Genomic DNA, 16,327 nt, shown 5'->3' on the forward strand with positions numbered 1-16,327 from the left:
TCTCTCTCTCTCTCTCTCTCTCTCTCTCTCTCTCTCTCTCTCTCTCTCTCTCTCTCTCTCTCTCTCTCTCCTCTTTACAGATGACAAAACTGAGGCAAACTGAATCAAGTGACTTGCCCAGAGTCACACATCTAGGAAGTGCCTTCCTGACTCCATGCCTAGCACCCTATCCACTTCACCACCTAGCTGCCCCCATGAGAGTCACAGATGGGAGTAATCACAACTGTGGTCACCAAATATAGGTATACTACAACTGGTGGGATGGAAGGCGGAATCACCCTGAAATTTGAGGAATCAAATTTAAATAAAAAATAAATTTATTATGTCCTTATTTGTGGGTAGAAAATTAAAATTCATGGAGGTATGTAAATACGATGGAATACTATTGTGCTGTAAGAAAGAGACGGTTTCAGAGAAATCTGGTAAGACTTGTAAGAACTGACACACAGCAAAATGACTAGAATCAGAAGAATAATTTATACAATAATAGAATAAGCACATTTTAAAGACCACTTTGAAAAGATTTGGTACTCTGATCAATACAACAAGTAAAAATTATTCCAGAAGACACATGCCTACCTCCTGATAAGGAGAATATGGATATAGAGTACAGACTGAGACGTTTTTATACACATATAGTCAATGTGGGGATTTGTTTTGCTTGACTGCATGTGTTTGTATTAGGGATTTTGTTTTTTTCTTATTTTCTCAAGAGTATTTGTGGTTGGGGGGAGGAGGAAGTAGAAAGGAGAAAAGGCATATCTTTGAAAATAAAGTTTAATTTATTTTTAAAAATCATGAAGAAGAGCTCCACAGAATTTTAGAAAACAAAATAAGTGCATACCCATTCACCTAGCAATGCCACTACTAGGTCTGTATCCCAAAAGAGATAAAAACCAAAAAAGAAAAGGACCTATATGTACAAAAATATAGCAGCTCTTTTTTGATGGCAAAGAATTGGAAATTGAGAGGATGTTCATCAATTGGGGAATGGCTGAACAAATTGTGGTATGTGATTATGATGGAATAATAGTACTGTAAGAAATGATGAGCAGGATGCTCTCAGAAAAACCCAGAAAGACTTGTATGAACTGATGCAGAGTGAAATGTACTGTTTACAAAGTAACAGCAATATTGTAAGATGACCACCTGTGAATGATTTAGCTATTCTTGGCAATACAATGAAACAAGACAACTCTGAAGGACATATGAAAAATGCTATCCATCCCCAGAGAAAGAACTGATGGTGTCTGAATACAGATTGAAGAATATTTTTCTTTGTTTTATTTTTGAGAGGTTTTTTTTTGGTCTATGTTTTCTTTTACAACATGACTAATATGGAAATGTTTTGCATGACTATGCATTTATAACCTATATCAAATGACTTGCCTCCTCAATGAGGAAAGGTGGGAAGGGGAAAAAGGGAGAGAATTTGGAACTCAAAGCTGTAAATGATTTTTACATGATGTTTAAAATGGTTTTTTTATGTGAAATTGGGGACAAATAAAAAAATACTAAGAAAACAAAATAAGGATGGTTTGGGGCAGCCCTAGTCTCTCAGGTAGAAATCAGGGAGGAGGATTATGCTCTGACTCATCACCTGGTGGTTCAGGGACAGAGCCTTGGAAAGGCAGAACTCTGGTGCTTGGTGCTTTGGGCTGTAGCTCTTGGTGGTGGTTGAAGGAACAAATGGAACAGCTGCATAGTGTTAGCCACCTCAAAAGGGAACAAGACCATGTATCAGCAGAACTCACAAGCTTATCCATTGACTGAAACAACAAGGTTTCCCTAGGGAGAGATAGAAGATAGCTTCTGCCTCACTACCACTAATAAACACTACCTTGACCATCGCCTCAGGGATAGTTCAGGACCATGAACCCTGGAGCCTCAGAAAGAGTAGTATCCTCCAGACTACGAGTTATACTTCAATCCAAGGCCCAGATACCATCATTGAAGGGAGAAATCACTGTGCAGAAGGGGCCTTCCTCCTTCAGCATCACCACCACCAGTTGCCGTGGACCAGCAGCTAAGTCCAAGGATGCTAGGAATGTCAGTATCTCACACTGCCAGTTCTGCTTCCACCATAGCCCTTAGCAAGCAAGTCCTTTGGGGCTGAAATATGGCTGCTGCTTCCATGGCTGCTACAGACATAATTACAGTGGACTCAGAAAAGAAAGTTCTTTCCACCATATTCCTTGCCACTCTCAAATAGTTCAACATGAAGAGCTGATATGAGTTTATCAGTGCAAGTGGCATTAAAATGGATGATGTATCACCATCTGCTTTGCCACCGTATCCTAAGGACCGTGGGACCTTTCCACCTGCCTTGCAACTGAAACCTTCCTTAAGTGCTGTCTCTGCTGTCAGAGCCATTGTGAGCTCCCTTGAGAGCAGAAATTGCCTTACTTCTTTATTTGTAGCCTTAGCAGAGCGCTTTGTATGCAGTTAGCATTTAATAAATGCTTTTGCATTCACTCGTGTATTCCTTCTTTCATTCTGGGCTTTAAGAAGCACACATACCTCATAGGTCACCCCACTGTCAGTGCCGGCATCCCATGGAATTAGATCTTGAACCACCTTCTGAACCCAGCCACATTCCTTGGTACAGAGGTCCTCTGCAGACAAGCCAACATTCCAGTCTGGGCTGGGACCAAGCATGGTCAAGAAGGACATTAGATGTCGAGTTCTATCCACGGAGAACTCAGCCGAGGGAGCTGCTCTCCTGGAAATAAAACAAACAAACAAAACACAGAAGCAGGTAATTGCTCCCATCAGTGTCTCTTCCTGAGTGAGGCAAGTACATATTTTGGGCCGATCTGTGCTATTTACCAATGACTTACACTTTTTCATGAGTCACTTAGGGATGAGAACATAGCAATACCTATCTACCCTGAGGTCAGCCTGACATTCTAGGATGTACCCATACTTCTCTAGGGCTCACATGACCTTCACAAGGACTTTATCAAATCTGCAGAGCATTGCATATGTTTTTAAAAGACTGAATCTCCTCTAGCTCTCAAACCTAAGAGTACAGATGAGAAATGATATGCAATGGCCCCAGTATATATTTCTACTCCCTCGTCCTTTGAGTTATCTTTTACTAATTGCCGAACAGCCTATGTACAGCACTTTACCTAGACCTTTTCTTTTCTTAGACCCCCATTCCTTTTCCTCATGCCCATTTTCCACTAGCAACTTATGTTCATCTTGTCCAAAACCAGACTCCCCATCTTTTCCCCATCCCTAGTCCCTTTCCTTCTCTATTTCTGTTACTAGTCATCCAGCTATGAAACATTCAAGTCACCTTTGATTAATCCCTCTTCATGAGCCCTTCAGCTCTACTCAAACTGCTTTGACCTATGAAATCTATCTCTGCAATGAATTCCCTTAGAAAACCCCTTCAGTTTATTCCCACCGTCATCATCTTAATTCATATACCCACTTGCCTTATTTACTTGCCTTACCTTTTCAGCCAGTCTCCCTGACTCGTTTCTCCTTCCTCTCTCCAATTTATCCTTCACCATGATACTGGCTTACTCTTCCAAATGCACAGGTCTGATCATGCCCACCTTTGATGGCCTCCTGAATAAAGCCCCAATTCTTTCCTAGCATTGGTGAACCCTTCCACATTTGGGTTACACAGACCACCCCACACTTTACTTACTTATCTAGCTACCTCTTCCAACTAGTTACCTGTTATCTAGCTTCTCTGTTCCAGCAATCCTGGACTACCCAATATTCCCAAAGCTCATTTTTCTGTCTCCAGGATTTTTGTCCATGCCACCTCCATGAATCCCTGATCCAGAGTCAAAAGTAATTTTTTTGATTTTTCAAATTGTAACAAAACATTTAGATAATAATAATATCACATTTATATGGTGCTTTTATTGTTGTTGGATCCTTCTAATTGGATCCTCACAGCTCTGTAAGGAAGGTGCTATTTATTGGTGCCATTTTAAGATGGTCTAATTGAGGTTCAGGAAGGTTGTCACTTGCCCATTGTTGAGCAGCTAGTACATGTTAGAGGCAGTATTTAAACCCAGGTCTCCTGACTCCATGTGTAGTCCTCTGGTTCAGCTGCTTTTATATAGATTAAGTCAAATATGAGAAAGTGAGATTTACTATGAATGGGTCAATGAATGTTTAAATAAAGGCACAGAAGATGTGCTTCAAAAATAGGTTGCACTTAATGGTAGCATAACTAGTAAAAAACCCAATCAGCCCTATATTATAAAAGATCATATAAAATCACCAAATTCTATGTACAGATCTTACTTAGAAAAGTGATTGCCATTTGACATAAAATGGTTGCCTTCTTTATTAACTCTGATAGGATCACAGATTTAAAGAGATGGCGGTCATCCAACACACAAAGTCAAGGTCATGATCAGTGTCATAGTTAACCCCCTTGTCAAAGCCAAGGATTAGACTTGCTTTGCATGGTCCCTTCTAACTTTAAGATTCTATCATTCTGATTCTCCATTTGACACATGAATGCCTCGGTCTGGACAGCTGCATTTCCCTCATAAATGAAATGAGGAATTCTAACATTCATGAATCTCTCCAAATTGCAGAGAGAGAAAGAACACAGCCTTTCACTTACTACCAATTAGAAGGTATTTTATGCATCCGTCCTGCTCAGAGGTCCAGGGGGATGAATTCATCACTATCACAGGCTTCACAAATTGCTTAGGCATTCACTGCCCCCCATCTAGCTGTCTCAGACGTGATAAAGAGGGGAAGGGGCTGAGTTAGACACACTAGACTGTTGCTATAGAGACCAGCAATTCAATCTTGGTTCTTCCTTTGAATCCCCACGCTGAGGAAATGCTTCCTGAATAATACCTCTCTGTATATTCTTGTGTGAGGTTACTTCATATCTGAAGTGACAAGATCCTGGTGCTTGCCAAACATCAGACTACAATGTTCAGTGCTTTGTGAGTTCACATTCTTTCTGGCATAACTAGAACTGGAGAGGGAATGGTAGATTTAGCTCAAGACAGCATGTCATTGTAGGAGAGGGGGCAGCCATCATTAAAAATCATGACTTTGGGGAGATGGGCAGTGACTCAGTGGATAGTGCTGGGCCTACAGTCTGGAACACTCATCTTCCTGAGTTCAAATCTGACTTCAGACACGTCCTAGTTGTGTGACCCTGGGTAAGTCACTTAACTCTGTATATCTTGGTTTCCTCATCTGCCAAATGAGCTAGAGAAGGAAATGGAAAACCATCCCAATATTTTTGCCAAGAAAACCTTAAATGAGGTCATAGAGTCAGACATGACTGAAAATGGAGCTGTGTGGCATTGAACAAATATTCAACCCCCTCAACATACTCTGTATCTTACCTCTTGATCCAATGCCAATTTCCCAACCCCCACCTTTTGTCTTGCCACTGGTTTTCTATCATATCTCTGTGTTTTGGGTTTTGGTACTTTAAAGAAAATCCTGGTAACCAGACTGGTCTGGATTGTAGGTGCAGTGTTTGCATGGATCCTGATTTGGGCCTTGTCCCTCTCCTTAGGAGAAGATTACACTTTCCCTACTTAATCACAAATGAAGACCTTTTCCCTGTGCAAACAGAACATTATTTTCCACTTCCCTAAAAAGATCATTGAATCACGGATTTAGAGTTGGAAAAGACCTTAGAGCCTAATGAGATAAAGTTTTTATTAAGCACTTACTGTGTACGGGACAGTGCTAAATTCTGGGAATATAAATTTAATCCCTGCCCTCTAGTTTCTTACATTTTAATGGAGAAGGATAACACACAAAAGGAGGCTGAATAGGGAGAAGTTGGAACAATCAGGAGAGGCAGCCCCCAGACCAGGAGAGGAGGGAGGACAGCTGGCCTGGGCACTTACTCAAACAGAAACCTAATACAATCCCCCTCATTTGACAAATGAGGAAGTTGAGAACCAGAGAAGTTAGGTGATTTGGCTAAGGTAACATAAAGAGTAAGCAGCGGAGCTGAGATTTGAACCCAAGCTTTTTCCCACTGTCTCCCCAGACTACCTGTGACCAACAGCAGTTGAACCACTTGCCACAATACAATATCCCCAAAAGGGGCATACAGAGATTCTAGTGACAGATGACCCACACCTTGGTGGACTTGACTGCCTTCAGGGTGTATTTACTAATTAGAGGTAACTAGAATTCTGATTTAGAAAGTGGGTAGAGTTGGAACCCAGTTTCCAGAAGTCACAGGGATCCCTCCACACTTTGTCTTTAGGAAGGGATGGAAAAGGATCTCACAGGGGTCCTGGCCCAATTCAAGTTGGTCTTAAATGTCCAGTCACAGGGATTTGTCATGTGTGGAACTAAGGAGGCCAACAGGAAAGTCTACTCATTGGGGAGCTCCAAATGACAGAATCTTAGAATTAGAAAGACCCAGGTCATCTAATTTCAACCTGTACCTGAATGGGAACCCTATTCATAAGCAGTCATTCTGCTATCTCTTGGAAACCCTAGTTTCCTTTACAAGTTCAGGCCAAGTGCCATATCTAGTCCTAATTCCTGTTCAAGCATTATTGCTCTTCTAACCTTGAACTAGCTGTTTGTGTAGTTGTCACTTTCCTACCCACTCCCATTAGGATGTAAGCTCCTTGAGAGCAGGAATTGTTTGTTTGTTTTTTTCTGGCATCTCCTGCTCCTAACATAGCACTTTGTACATAGCAGCTACTTCATAAATGCTTAATGGACTCAACACTGGAACACGCTATCTGCCAAGGGAGTCAATTCCACTTTTGCACAGCTTTAATCATTAGGAGTTTTATCGAGATTAAACATAAATCTTGTTCACAAGTTCTGTCAAATTCTTTCAGTAAATTAAGATATATTTGATAAAGATTGAATTCACTGAGGAAAGTTACCTGTTTTCTTACCATGTCCTCTCATATTTTGAGCTTCAATGTTCTGTCAATCATATTTTTTGGGGGGAGGGTTACTGGTGGGAATCTTTTCCACACCAAAACTTGTTATCATTAACCGAGGCAAATTAAGAGCCCAGTATTTGTCTTCTCTCATTCATTGTCATTGTACTTCCTGCCATCCCTAGCTGTGGTCTTACCCCTCCTTGCTTCCAACATGCCTAAAGATGTCTTTTTTGTTGTCATTAATGTTCCCCACCAGTACCAGCTCATGATTTGCATAAGTACCTGTGACATTATTTTTACACAATTGCATTGCTTAATTACCTCAATTGCTCATTCTTTACTGGCCCTTTTTTATAATCTATTATGTGCCTCTTAAAAAAAAAGTTAGTTGGTGAGTGAGTTCCCTGAAATGTTGAGTCCATCAAGCATTTATGAAGTACCTACTATGTACAAGGTGCTATATTAGGAGCAGCAGTATCTACATCCTCTCTTTGTTCAGCTTTCCCTTTTCCTGTTCATGAACATTTCATCCCTCACTTCCTTGGACTGCTTTCCCATGTATTATTTTTGTCTATGAGATCCTACCCAGCCTATTTCTAAACTCAATTAAACCCAAGCTCAATCTAAACCCAAATTTGGGTTGTATGGCAGACTGTGCCTGACTTCCTTCTCTACCATAACTTCTCCTACCTTATGAAAAATGATCTTGACATTAGAACAAGCAAAGAATATGTCAGCTGCTCTGCTTATGAGAGACAAAGAAAGACAGATCTGGAGACAGACAGACAGACAGACAGAGCACTTGTCTGGATAGTTGAAATCCTTTGCCAATGCTATATCATGCCCCATACTGGGTTTGTGATATTTTCCCAAATTCTCATCTTTTCTGTTCTCTAACTAGGCAGTCTACAGAATATTGCCTTGAAAATACTGAATGGCTGTGTGACCTTGGGCAAGTCACTTAACTTTGATTGCCCTGCCTTCCCTTTCCAAAAAGCAAACAAAAAAAGAAAATACTGAATGTGCTTCTCCCTCCACAGAGCCTCATCAAATTCATTCTACCACACTTCTTCATTTTGTCCTCTGCTTCTTGGATTACTTCGCAAATATATCTTATCATACAATGTCCATTTTATCTATTTGCTTCTTTATAAAGTGTGCCCTGCCTGAGGCTATTTCACTTACAAGTCCTAACCAAGTGTTAGCGATACATAGGAGGTTGAATTTGCTTTCTTGCATTGGTATTTCCATTCTATCCATTATTATGCATGATCTGTGCATTTGTACCTAACAATCTGTGGCTATGGGTTTTATTATAAACCTTCTTGGATAGTGTCTCCTGCGAATCATGACCCATCTCTCCTGTCTTCTTTTGATGTTATATTATGTCTGCTATTTGTTATCTGACTTGGGAGATACCCAGGAGCACTGCTCCCTCAACTCTTCTATTTTCAATTTACAGTTTCCCTCTATCGGATTTTAAAGACCCCAGATAAATATATATTTTATGAGTCCTCATTAGCATCACTCCAGCCCTGGCCAAGAGCCCATTATTTCTATATTTTAAATCATTATCCATTAATTTAACACACATTCACAGTTACCATATTCCCAACCAGCTGTTCACTTTTAATTCTGATTTTTTCTTCTGAAATATATACCTTCAATTAGCAGCAGTGATGAAAAAAAAAAACACCTACATCCCCAAAAATCAAAAGTGTAATTTCTATCATTTTATAATCTCTAGACGTGTTTTCTAGAGTCTTTCTATTGGTGCCATTTGTTCCAAAATAAATCACTCAGAGAAAGTATTGGCTATTGGATTTGAAGACTTTTGCCTGATGGATCAGACATGTCCATCTTTTCAGAATTATCCTGGGTAGACATAATTAATGACTCGTCTATATTTTCCTGACAATGTCTATATCTTGAATTGATCTTTCAGCCATGCTGGGGTCCAACTTTTCTTCCTATGCTCTCTCACTTGGTGATCTCATTATTTCCATTGTTTTCAAATATCTTTATGCAAATATCTTCCAGATCAATAAATCCAACCCTACTCTCTCTCCTGAGCTTCACTTCCACATCAACAACTGTCTTTAGACATTTAAAAATGGAATTCTCATGATCATTTCAAATTTAACATGTCCAAATTATAATTCATTATATCCCGCATTCCAAACCCATCCCTTTCCAAACTGGCCTATTAATGATCAGGGCGCCACTACCCTTCCAGTCACCTGGGTTCATAACTTTGGCACCCTCCTTAATATCTTGCTCTGACTCCACATATCCAATCAGATGCCAAATCTTGTCAATTCTATATCCACGTATCTCTATTTACACAGTCATTACTTTGGTTCATGCTCTCATAACCTCTTATCTGGCCTATTATAAAAGCCTAATTGCTTCCCTGCCTCTGTGTTCTTATCCATCCTCCACACAGATGCCAAAGTGATTTCCCTAGAGTGTAGGTTTGACCTGTTATTTCCTTCCTCAATAAACTCCACTGGCACCCCATGACCTCTAGAATCTACTATAAATTTTTCTATTTGACATTTAGAGTTCTTTACAACATGGCACCTTCTTATTTTCCCAATCATCTTCCACATTAATGCATACAGTCTTACTGGAATATTTGTTTTTCCTCACACCTGGTCTCTATCTGCCTACCTTTACCCTAGCTATCTGCCTTGCCTAAAATGCTCACCCCTCTCCTCTTGGCCTCACAGAATTCCCAGTTCCCTTTAAGACTACGTCAATGCCACCTCCTGAAGGAGGCTTTTGTCCAAACTGTTGGTGCCTTCCTTTCTAAAGTTACAGGGTCTCTATTCTGTGACCATTTTACATGGGTATTCTTATGCATATTTGGTCTCCTTCATTAAAATGTCATCTCCTTGAGAGCAGGGACTGTTTTTGTTTCAGATTTGTATTGCTGACACTTAGCCAGTATCTAGCACAGAGTGTTTAGGATATGCTTGTTGATTGCTCAATCGTGTGCTTTTTGAAGAAGACATTCCCTTCCAGATCTCAACAATGAGTCCTGTCCTACCCGATCTCAGCAATCCTCATGAAAACAGAATTGCCTCCTCACATTACAATCTGTAGCTCACCTTGTTTGTGCACAGATCTTGTGAATTTGTGTACAGACATCTGAGAAAGCGAGTTTTATTACTTCTCATTCTCCTGTGAGTTATTCCAAGCCCCTGATTCTTTTTGCATTGTATCTCCGTTAGCATACATAAAAGACAATTTTCTCCTTCCTTCATTTTTTTTTTTACCTTTTTAAAATTAGATCTGCAAAATTTCAGTCAAATAACTTTTGACCAGATTTTTTAAGTGTAATATCTCCCTTTACAAGTGCCCATCATTCCCATATTTTAAGGCATGATCCCGAAACCTAACACCCAGTCTCAGGTACCATTTTCTTAACATCCATTAACCTCTCCCATCCACCTTTCTCTTCTGAAGCCCTCACCTGTGTCCCTAAGGTCTTCAATTTCTTGCCCCAAATTTTCTAATCCTTAGCAACTGCTTAGCTTTCCAGATACTTTTTTTGCAGTATCATTCCTGCTCATGTAAATCATACCATTATTATTATGATTAAACACTGACATGCTCTCTTCGGGGTTTGTGATGAACAGCTTTCAACAAATATTTTTGGGCAAAAACGTATCTTCACTAATGGTGACTGAATGGGGCCAATTCCATACCTACGTAGATATTTTGGGCAAAAGAAATCTGGGACAATCACTTCTTGGACAAAATTACTGACCTGATTTTTGAGGGTTTTTTTGCAGAAGATATTTAAGGCAGAAATTGTGGTAGTCTGCCACAGGAGTTGGACTTATAGGAATTAAAAGGATATACCAATGAAATGCTGTGAAATGAGAGGTGAGCTGATTGCATTTTTAAAACTCCAAGGCTTTAACTTTATACAACTCCTACAACTTTTTATTACTACATATAGAATACAACCTCAATTTCTTCATTTGTCCACACCTTACTAAACATCTTACTCATCATGATTTCTTGTATGACATAGCTTCCCACAAGTCAAAAGCTGTTGAGTTGGGCCCAGGGTCCTAGCTGGGACCAGATTTTGTATGCTTCCCATAAATGGTAATTCAATGAAGCTATATTTTAGCGAGATTTCATTTATTAGCTTGGCCATACCACTGAGAGTGAGGCTGGTTTCTAAACAATTGATTTCCTCCAAATCTATGCTTGAAGAAAGGGAAGTAGCCAGAGCAGCTCAAGGAGGATCTGCACTTTTTCAGAAAGAAGAGAAACACAGTGGATAATTAGAATTAATTGAGAACTGGAGCAGCTTCATTTTCCATTAGAACTTGGCAGAAAACTGTTAATTGCCAATTAAGGGAGGTCACCAATCACAACTGGAGGCAAGGTAGACATAATAAGTAAAGTTAGATTTGGTCAAGAGAGTCTTTAAACTGAGTCTACAGAGGAGCAAACAGACTTGGTCAATGGGCACTTTGCCAGTGCAGTTAATCAGGATTAGCCACAAAAGTTAGAATGAAAATGACAACGGACCAAGAATAGTGCCTCCAGCATAGTTGGAAGGCAAGGGGAATTTTGTCATGACCTGTAGAGCATTCATTTTTTTTTTGTTAGTTCCAAGGGACAGCTATGTGTGTGCAAAATGTGAGACTGCCCAGAGAAGAAGGTGAAAAGGTCACATCTCTTTAGGTTATCGGAGAGAATGAAATTCACCTTGAAAGAATAGAAGAGCTTCAAGGAACAAACAAAGAACATTGAGCTACAAAGGCCGAAGGGGATCCCAACATACATCAAGAGATGAAGAGTGAAATAATGGGAAACAGAAGGAAGAAAAGAAGGATCACTGAACATTTGGAATTTAGTTAACAGAAAGGAAGGAGCTGAATCTTCTTATGAAGAGGTAGTTTTCTTGTCCTCTAAAGAATAATAGTGTAGATTCATGTGTCCCAGCAAAGAGATCGTTCAGTAAAGGTCAAGGGGGAGAGGAGTATTGCAAAGGATTGTCATTGTCCCACTAAAAGCACACTTGGTTAATGATTAATATGATTTATGTCATTATGAGAGTCTACTCCAAATGACCTGGATAAAGAGGAGTAACTAGATGATGAGTATAGGAAACATTAGAAGACTAGAAAGGATTCTCAATGTAAGAGTGATGAGAGTCTATCTAATTTCCTATTGGCGCTCCCCCTCTTAGTCAAAAGGAGAACAGGTGAAAATTTCTTGACTTGTCTTCATAGAAAATCAAATATGAAATGATGAAGGAAGCAAAGTAAATGCTACTCTGGACCTGATTCTGACCATTAAGGAAGAGCTGGTTGCTATGATAGTTATGATGGGATTCTTGGAGACAGGTGATTGCTCATCTTAAAATTTGTGATATAGAAAGGGGGGGAAATTGGCAGCTAGGTGGCGCTGTGAATAGAGCACTGGCCCTGGAGTCAAGAGGACCTGAGTTCAAATCTAGCCTCAGACACTCAACACAAATACTAGCCATGTGACCTTGGGCAAGTCACTTAACCCCAATTGCCCTCCCCCCAAAAAAGCAAAAATAAAAGAAAGGGGGGAAATACAGGGATAGTTTTAAGTGCATTCTACACTTTGGAAATGTGAATTTAATTGAAAAATTCTGAGAAAGTCTAAAATTCTATGATAAAAAGGAGATGGAAAATTCCAAATAATAAAATTCTAAAGACACAGAGGACTATGATGAGGAGGGAAAAGGAGTCTGTCAAGGGAAAATTTGGAATCCAAAGGGAGTTTTTGGAGCAATTGAGTTTCATTTTCAAAAATTAATTAATTTATTTTTAGTTTTCAAAATTCACTTCCATATGATTTTAACTTTTAAATTTTCTCCTCTTTCCTTCCCCTTTCCTTCCCAAGATGGTATGCAATCTGATACGGGCTCTACATATACATTAATATTAAACATATTTTCACATTAGTCATGTTGTAAAGAAGAATTAGAACCAATGGGAGGAGCCACGAGAAAGAAGAAACAGAACAAAAAAACAACAGTAAAAAAGAGAGAGCAAATAATATGCTTCCATTTGCCTTCAGACTTCAAAGTTCTTTCTCTGGATGTGGATAGCATTTTTCACTATGAGTCTTTTGGAGTTGCCTTAGATCCTTGCATGAGCAATTGAGGTTTTAAAAAGACATTTGATATAATTAAGATCAGAAAACGAAGGATGAGTACTAAAGGGAAGTTATGGAAGAAAAATCTAAGTGCTACTAAAAGCCAGTATAAGCAAATGCTAATGATTTATGCCAAGGCCAAAACAACAACAACAAAGGCTCTTTTGTATTGGAATTGGAGGTAAAGGAGTATCAAAGAAGGGATAGGTCACTATCCATGGTAGATGAGATGTTGAAAACAGAAATGAGAAGGAAGAACCATTCACATTTCATCTTTTTTTCCTTTTCTTTTCCAAGAAGAATGGTCTTTGGATTGGGAAGAACCAAAGAAAAATAGTTAACAAGTAGTTGAAACCCAAGATAAGTGAGGAGATGGCAAGAGAACATCTCTTTTACACTCAATAAATTGAAGTGACCAAAAGTCAAGATGAACTGCCTCCTGGGGCACTGGGAGACCTGACAGATGTGCAGATAAAGCCACTGTCAAGGCTCTTAGGGAAATTGTGGGAAACGACAGAGGTGTCATAGAACGAGAAAAGGGAAAATGTCCTGAATTTGCAAAGAGAACAGAGTGTTATCTTTAAACTACAAATTCATAATCAACTTTGATCCCCTACAAACTTTTACAACATATTATTAAGGAATTGATTTGTAAGCATTTCGAAAGTGTCTTGGTAATCACTAAGAATATGCATGGCTTTATGAAGAGCTGTTAATGTCAAACTAATAAAGTTCTATTTTGACAGAGTAACTGGCCTGGTAGATAATAGTGTAGAAATAATATGTCCAGATTTCAGTAAAGAACTTGACAATATATCTCTTATGCTTTTTTGGATTTGTGTCCACAATGCCTTACACATAATAGAGGCTTAATAAATGCTTGCTGTATTAGAATGGCTTGAATGCTATCCTCCTCTTATTTCCTATAATCTGATCCAACTCATATTTCTCCCATGAGCTAGATAGGAAGAAGATGAGAATATATTTAGGTGTATTTTGAACTGTTTGAATATTCAGACCCAGAGATTGATGAACCACTTTTATGTGATGGGAAGTCTCTATCAGTAGGCTCCAGGGGCCTATCCTTGGTCCTGTGCTGTTAAACATTTTTATGGATAACTTGGTTGTTGGGACAGATGGCACACCTGGCAAATTAGATGATGATATGAAGCTGTGAATGACAGCTCATATGTTGGGTAACAGAGTTAATCCCCCAAATCTTGACAGGCCAAAACTATGACCCAAAAAAGACAACCCTTATGAAATAATAACTGTGTGTATACATATATGTATTTATACATTTATACATGTATGTATATATGTGCGTATACATATATGTGTATTTATACATGTATCTATGTGTGTTTATACATATATATGTATATATCCTATAGATATGAAGTTAAAAATGAGAAATAACATAATTTCATTGCTCTGGAAACTAATGGGATAAAGCAAGCTTGCAATAAGAACAGAACAAGCAAGGAGCCCCCCAAAAAATAGGGCCACGGAGGGCAGGAATATTAAAGGGAGCCTGGACAACAGCTGGCCCAGATCCAAGGATGGTCTTTTTTCAATATTTAGAAATTAACCTTGCTATCTCTAGTTTATCTAAAGATAAACTATCTTTCAGAGATAAACTATCTTTAGCTAGCCTCATAGTGTTGTACGTGTATGTTATGTCAAGAAATATAGGCAAGACAGCAATGAACCTTGACATGGAGACTCATCCAAATTCACTTTATATTAAAAAGAATGCTAAATAAGAAGGGACATGCAGCAACATACATGAATGCTATGAGACTTTTACAGCTTAGCAGAGGACTTTAATTCCTAGAAACTGGAGTGGCAATATGCAGGATATTCCAATGAAATTATAATAAGAGTAAATACAAATAGAAGTAAGAGATTTCAGACCCATCTTTGGGTTATATTTGAGAAGAGACAAAGGAGTAGAATAATACCTGTGGATATCATGCAAATGGCAGGAGAAAGGGATGTGACTTGCTAAGTATGAATAACTGTATTTGTGGGAAAAGACATCTTAGCTATGCTTTGCACTGACTACATATTCACTATAGCTGCTAGCCAGAGTTATAAGGGTCAACAAAATACCTGGGCAAATCTGATTTCCTCTATTTTACTCAAAACCCCAGAAAGTGACAATGGAAGTATGTATGTATGTGTGTGGGGAAGGGGATGGGAAATAACAGCTTGGAAAGGTAGGCATGGTGGGTCATATGAACCACAGTTCCAAAAACAACATGAAACAAATTGGGCAAAAGTGGACTAGAGGCTTGATCTTTGCTACTGATGCACTGAGGGACAGCTAGGTGGCACAGTGGATAGAACATCAGTCCTGAAGTCAGGAGGACCTGAGTTCAAATCCTATCTCATACACTTACTAGTTGTGTGACTCTGGGCAAGTCACTTAACCCTGTTTGCCTGAGTTCCTCATCTGTAAAATGAAGTGGAGAAGGGAATGGCAAACCACTCCAGTATCTTTGTCATGAAACCCCAAATGGGACCACAAAGAGTTGGACATTCTAAATTGACTAAACCATAGCAACCGATACATATGTTCAGCAGAAAGTCTGGATCTACCTCCCATCTTTCCTATCAAATTATATGTGTGTGCCAAACATCTATAGGTGTGGCCAATCTTCATTTGACCCTGTGCAATTGTCCCTTGCTATAAGAACAGGACAAGGAGATTTGTTCTCGTGGGAACTGGTACCATATACTATGGCAGACTTTGGGACATGACTGCTTTACCAAAGGGAAAACTTAGGGGATATCAGGTGCTGTCATTTTGATAATTTTTATTATTGTAATTTTGATGCTGCTATATCTTTATAATTCTGTTATCAATAGAAAAGGGGAAAGTAGGATATATACATACACATATACACACACACGCATATAATGGGAATTTTATGGAGGTGTATAGTGATGTGGAAGGATAGTATGAGGGCAATAGTGCTAGATAGTGCTTGGTAAAGCCACATTGATTCTTGACTGGGGAAATTATACTTGCATAGAAATTGGAGTATTGGTGGGAAATACTATTATTGAATAACCCTCTATTTTCCCTTAACCTAATTACTTAAAAAAAAACACCTGGTCCAGAATATGGTCTGATAGAGGAATTATTTTTCTACAATTGACTAAAGTTCTAATCACAGGGCCTGGGTCAGACGACTCATTAATGAACTGTTCTTGAAACTATAGGCAAATGTCACTGGCTACTACTGTAGGTGATGGGAACAACAGACCAGAGATACCTGGGAATG

General features: G+C 39.1%; 1 protein-coding gene across 1 annotated transcript in view; it reads right to left on the reverse strand.

The window, feature by feature from the left end:
- Window positions 1-16,327, reverse strand: part of SPON1 (spondin 1) — a 414,385-nt gene that overhangs the window by 40,030 nt on the left and 358,028 nt on the right. The window contains exon 8 of the mRNA XM_069072920.1: window positions 2,521-2,722. Within this exon, the coding sequence (XP_068929021.1) occupies window positions 2,521-2,722 (202 nt within the window). The remainder of the gene's footprint in view (window positions 1-2,520; window positions 2,723-16,327) is intronic.

Source organism: Petaurus breviceps, unplaced genomic scaffold (genome assembly GCF_028583685.1).
Source record: "Petaurus breviceps papuanus isolate PSGF00001 unplaced genomic scaffold, PetGlider_PUasm1.0 140, whole genome shotgun sequence".
Taxonomy (NCBI): domain Eukaryota; kingdom Metazoa; phylum Chordata; class Mammalia; order Diprotodontia; family Petauridae; genus Petaurus; species Petaurus breviceps.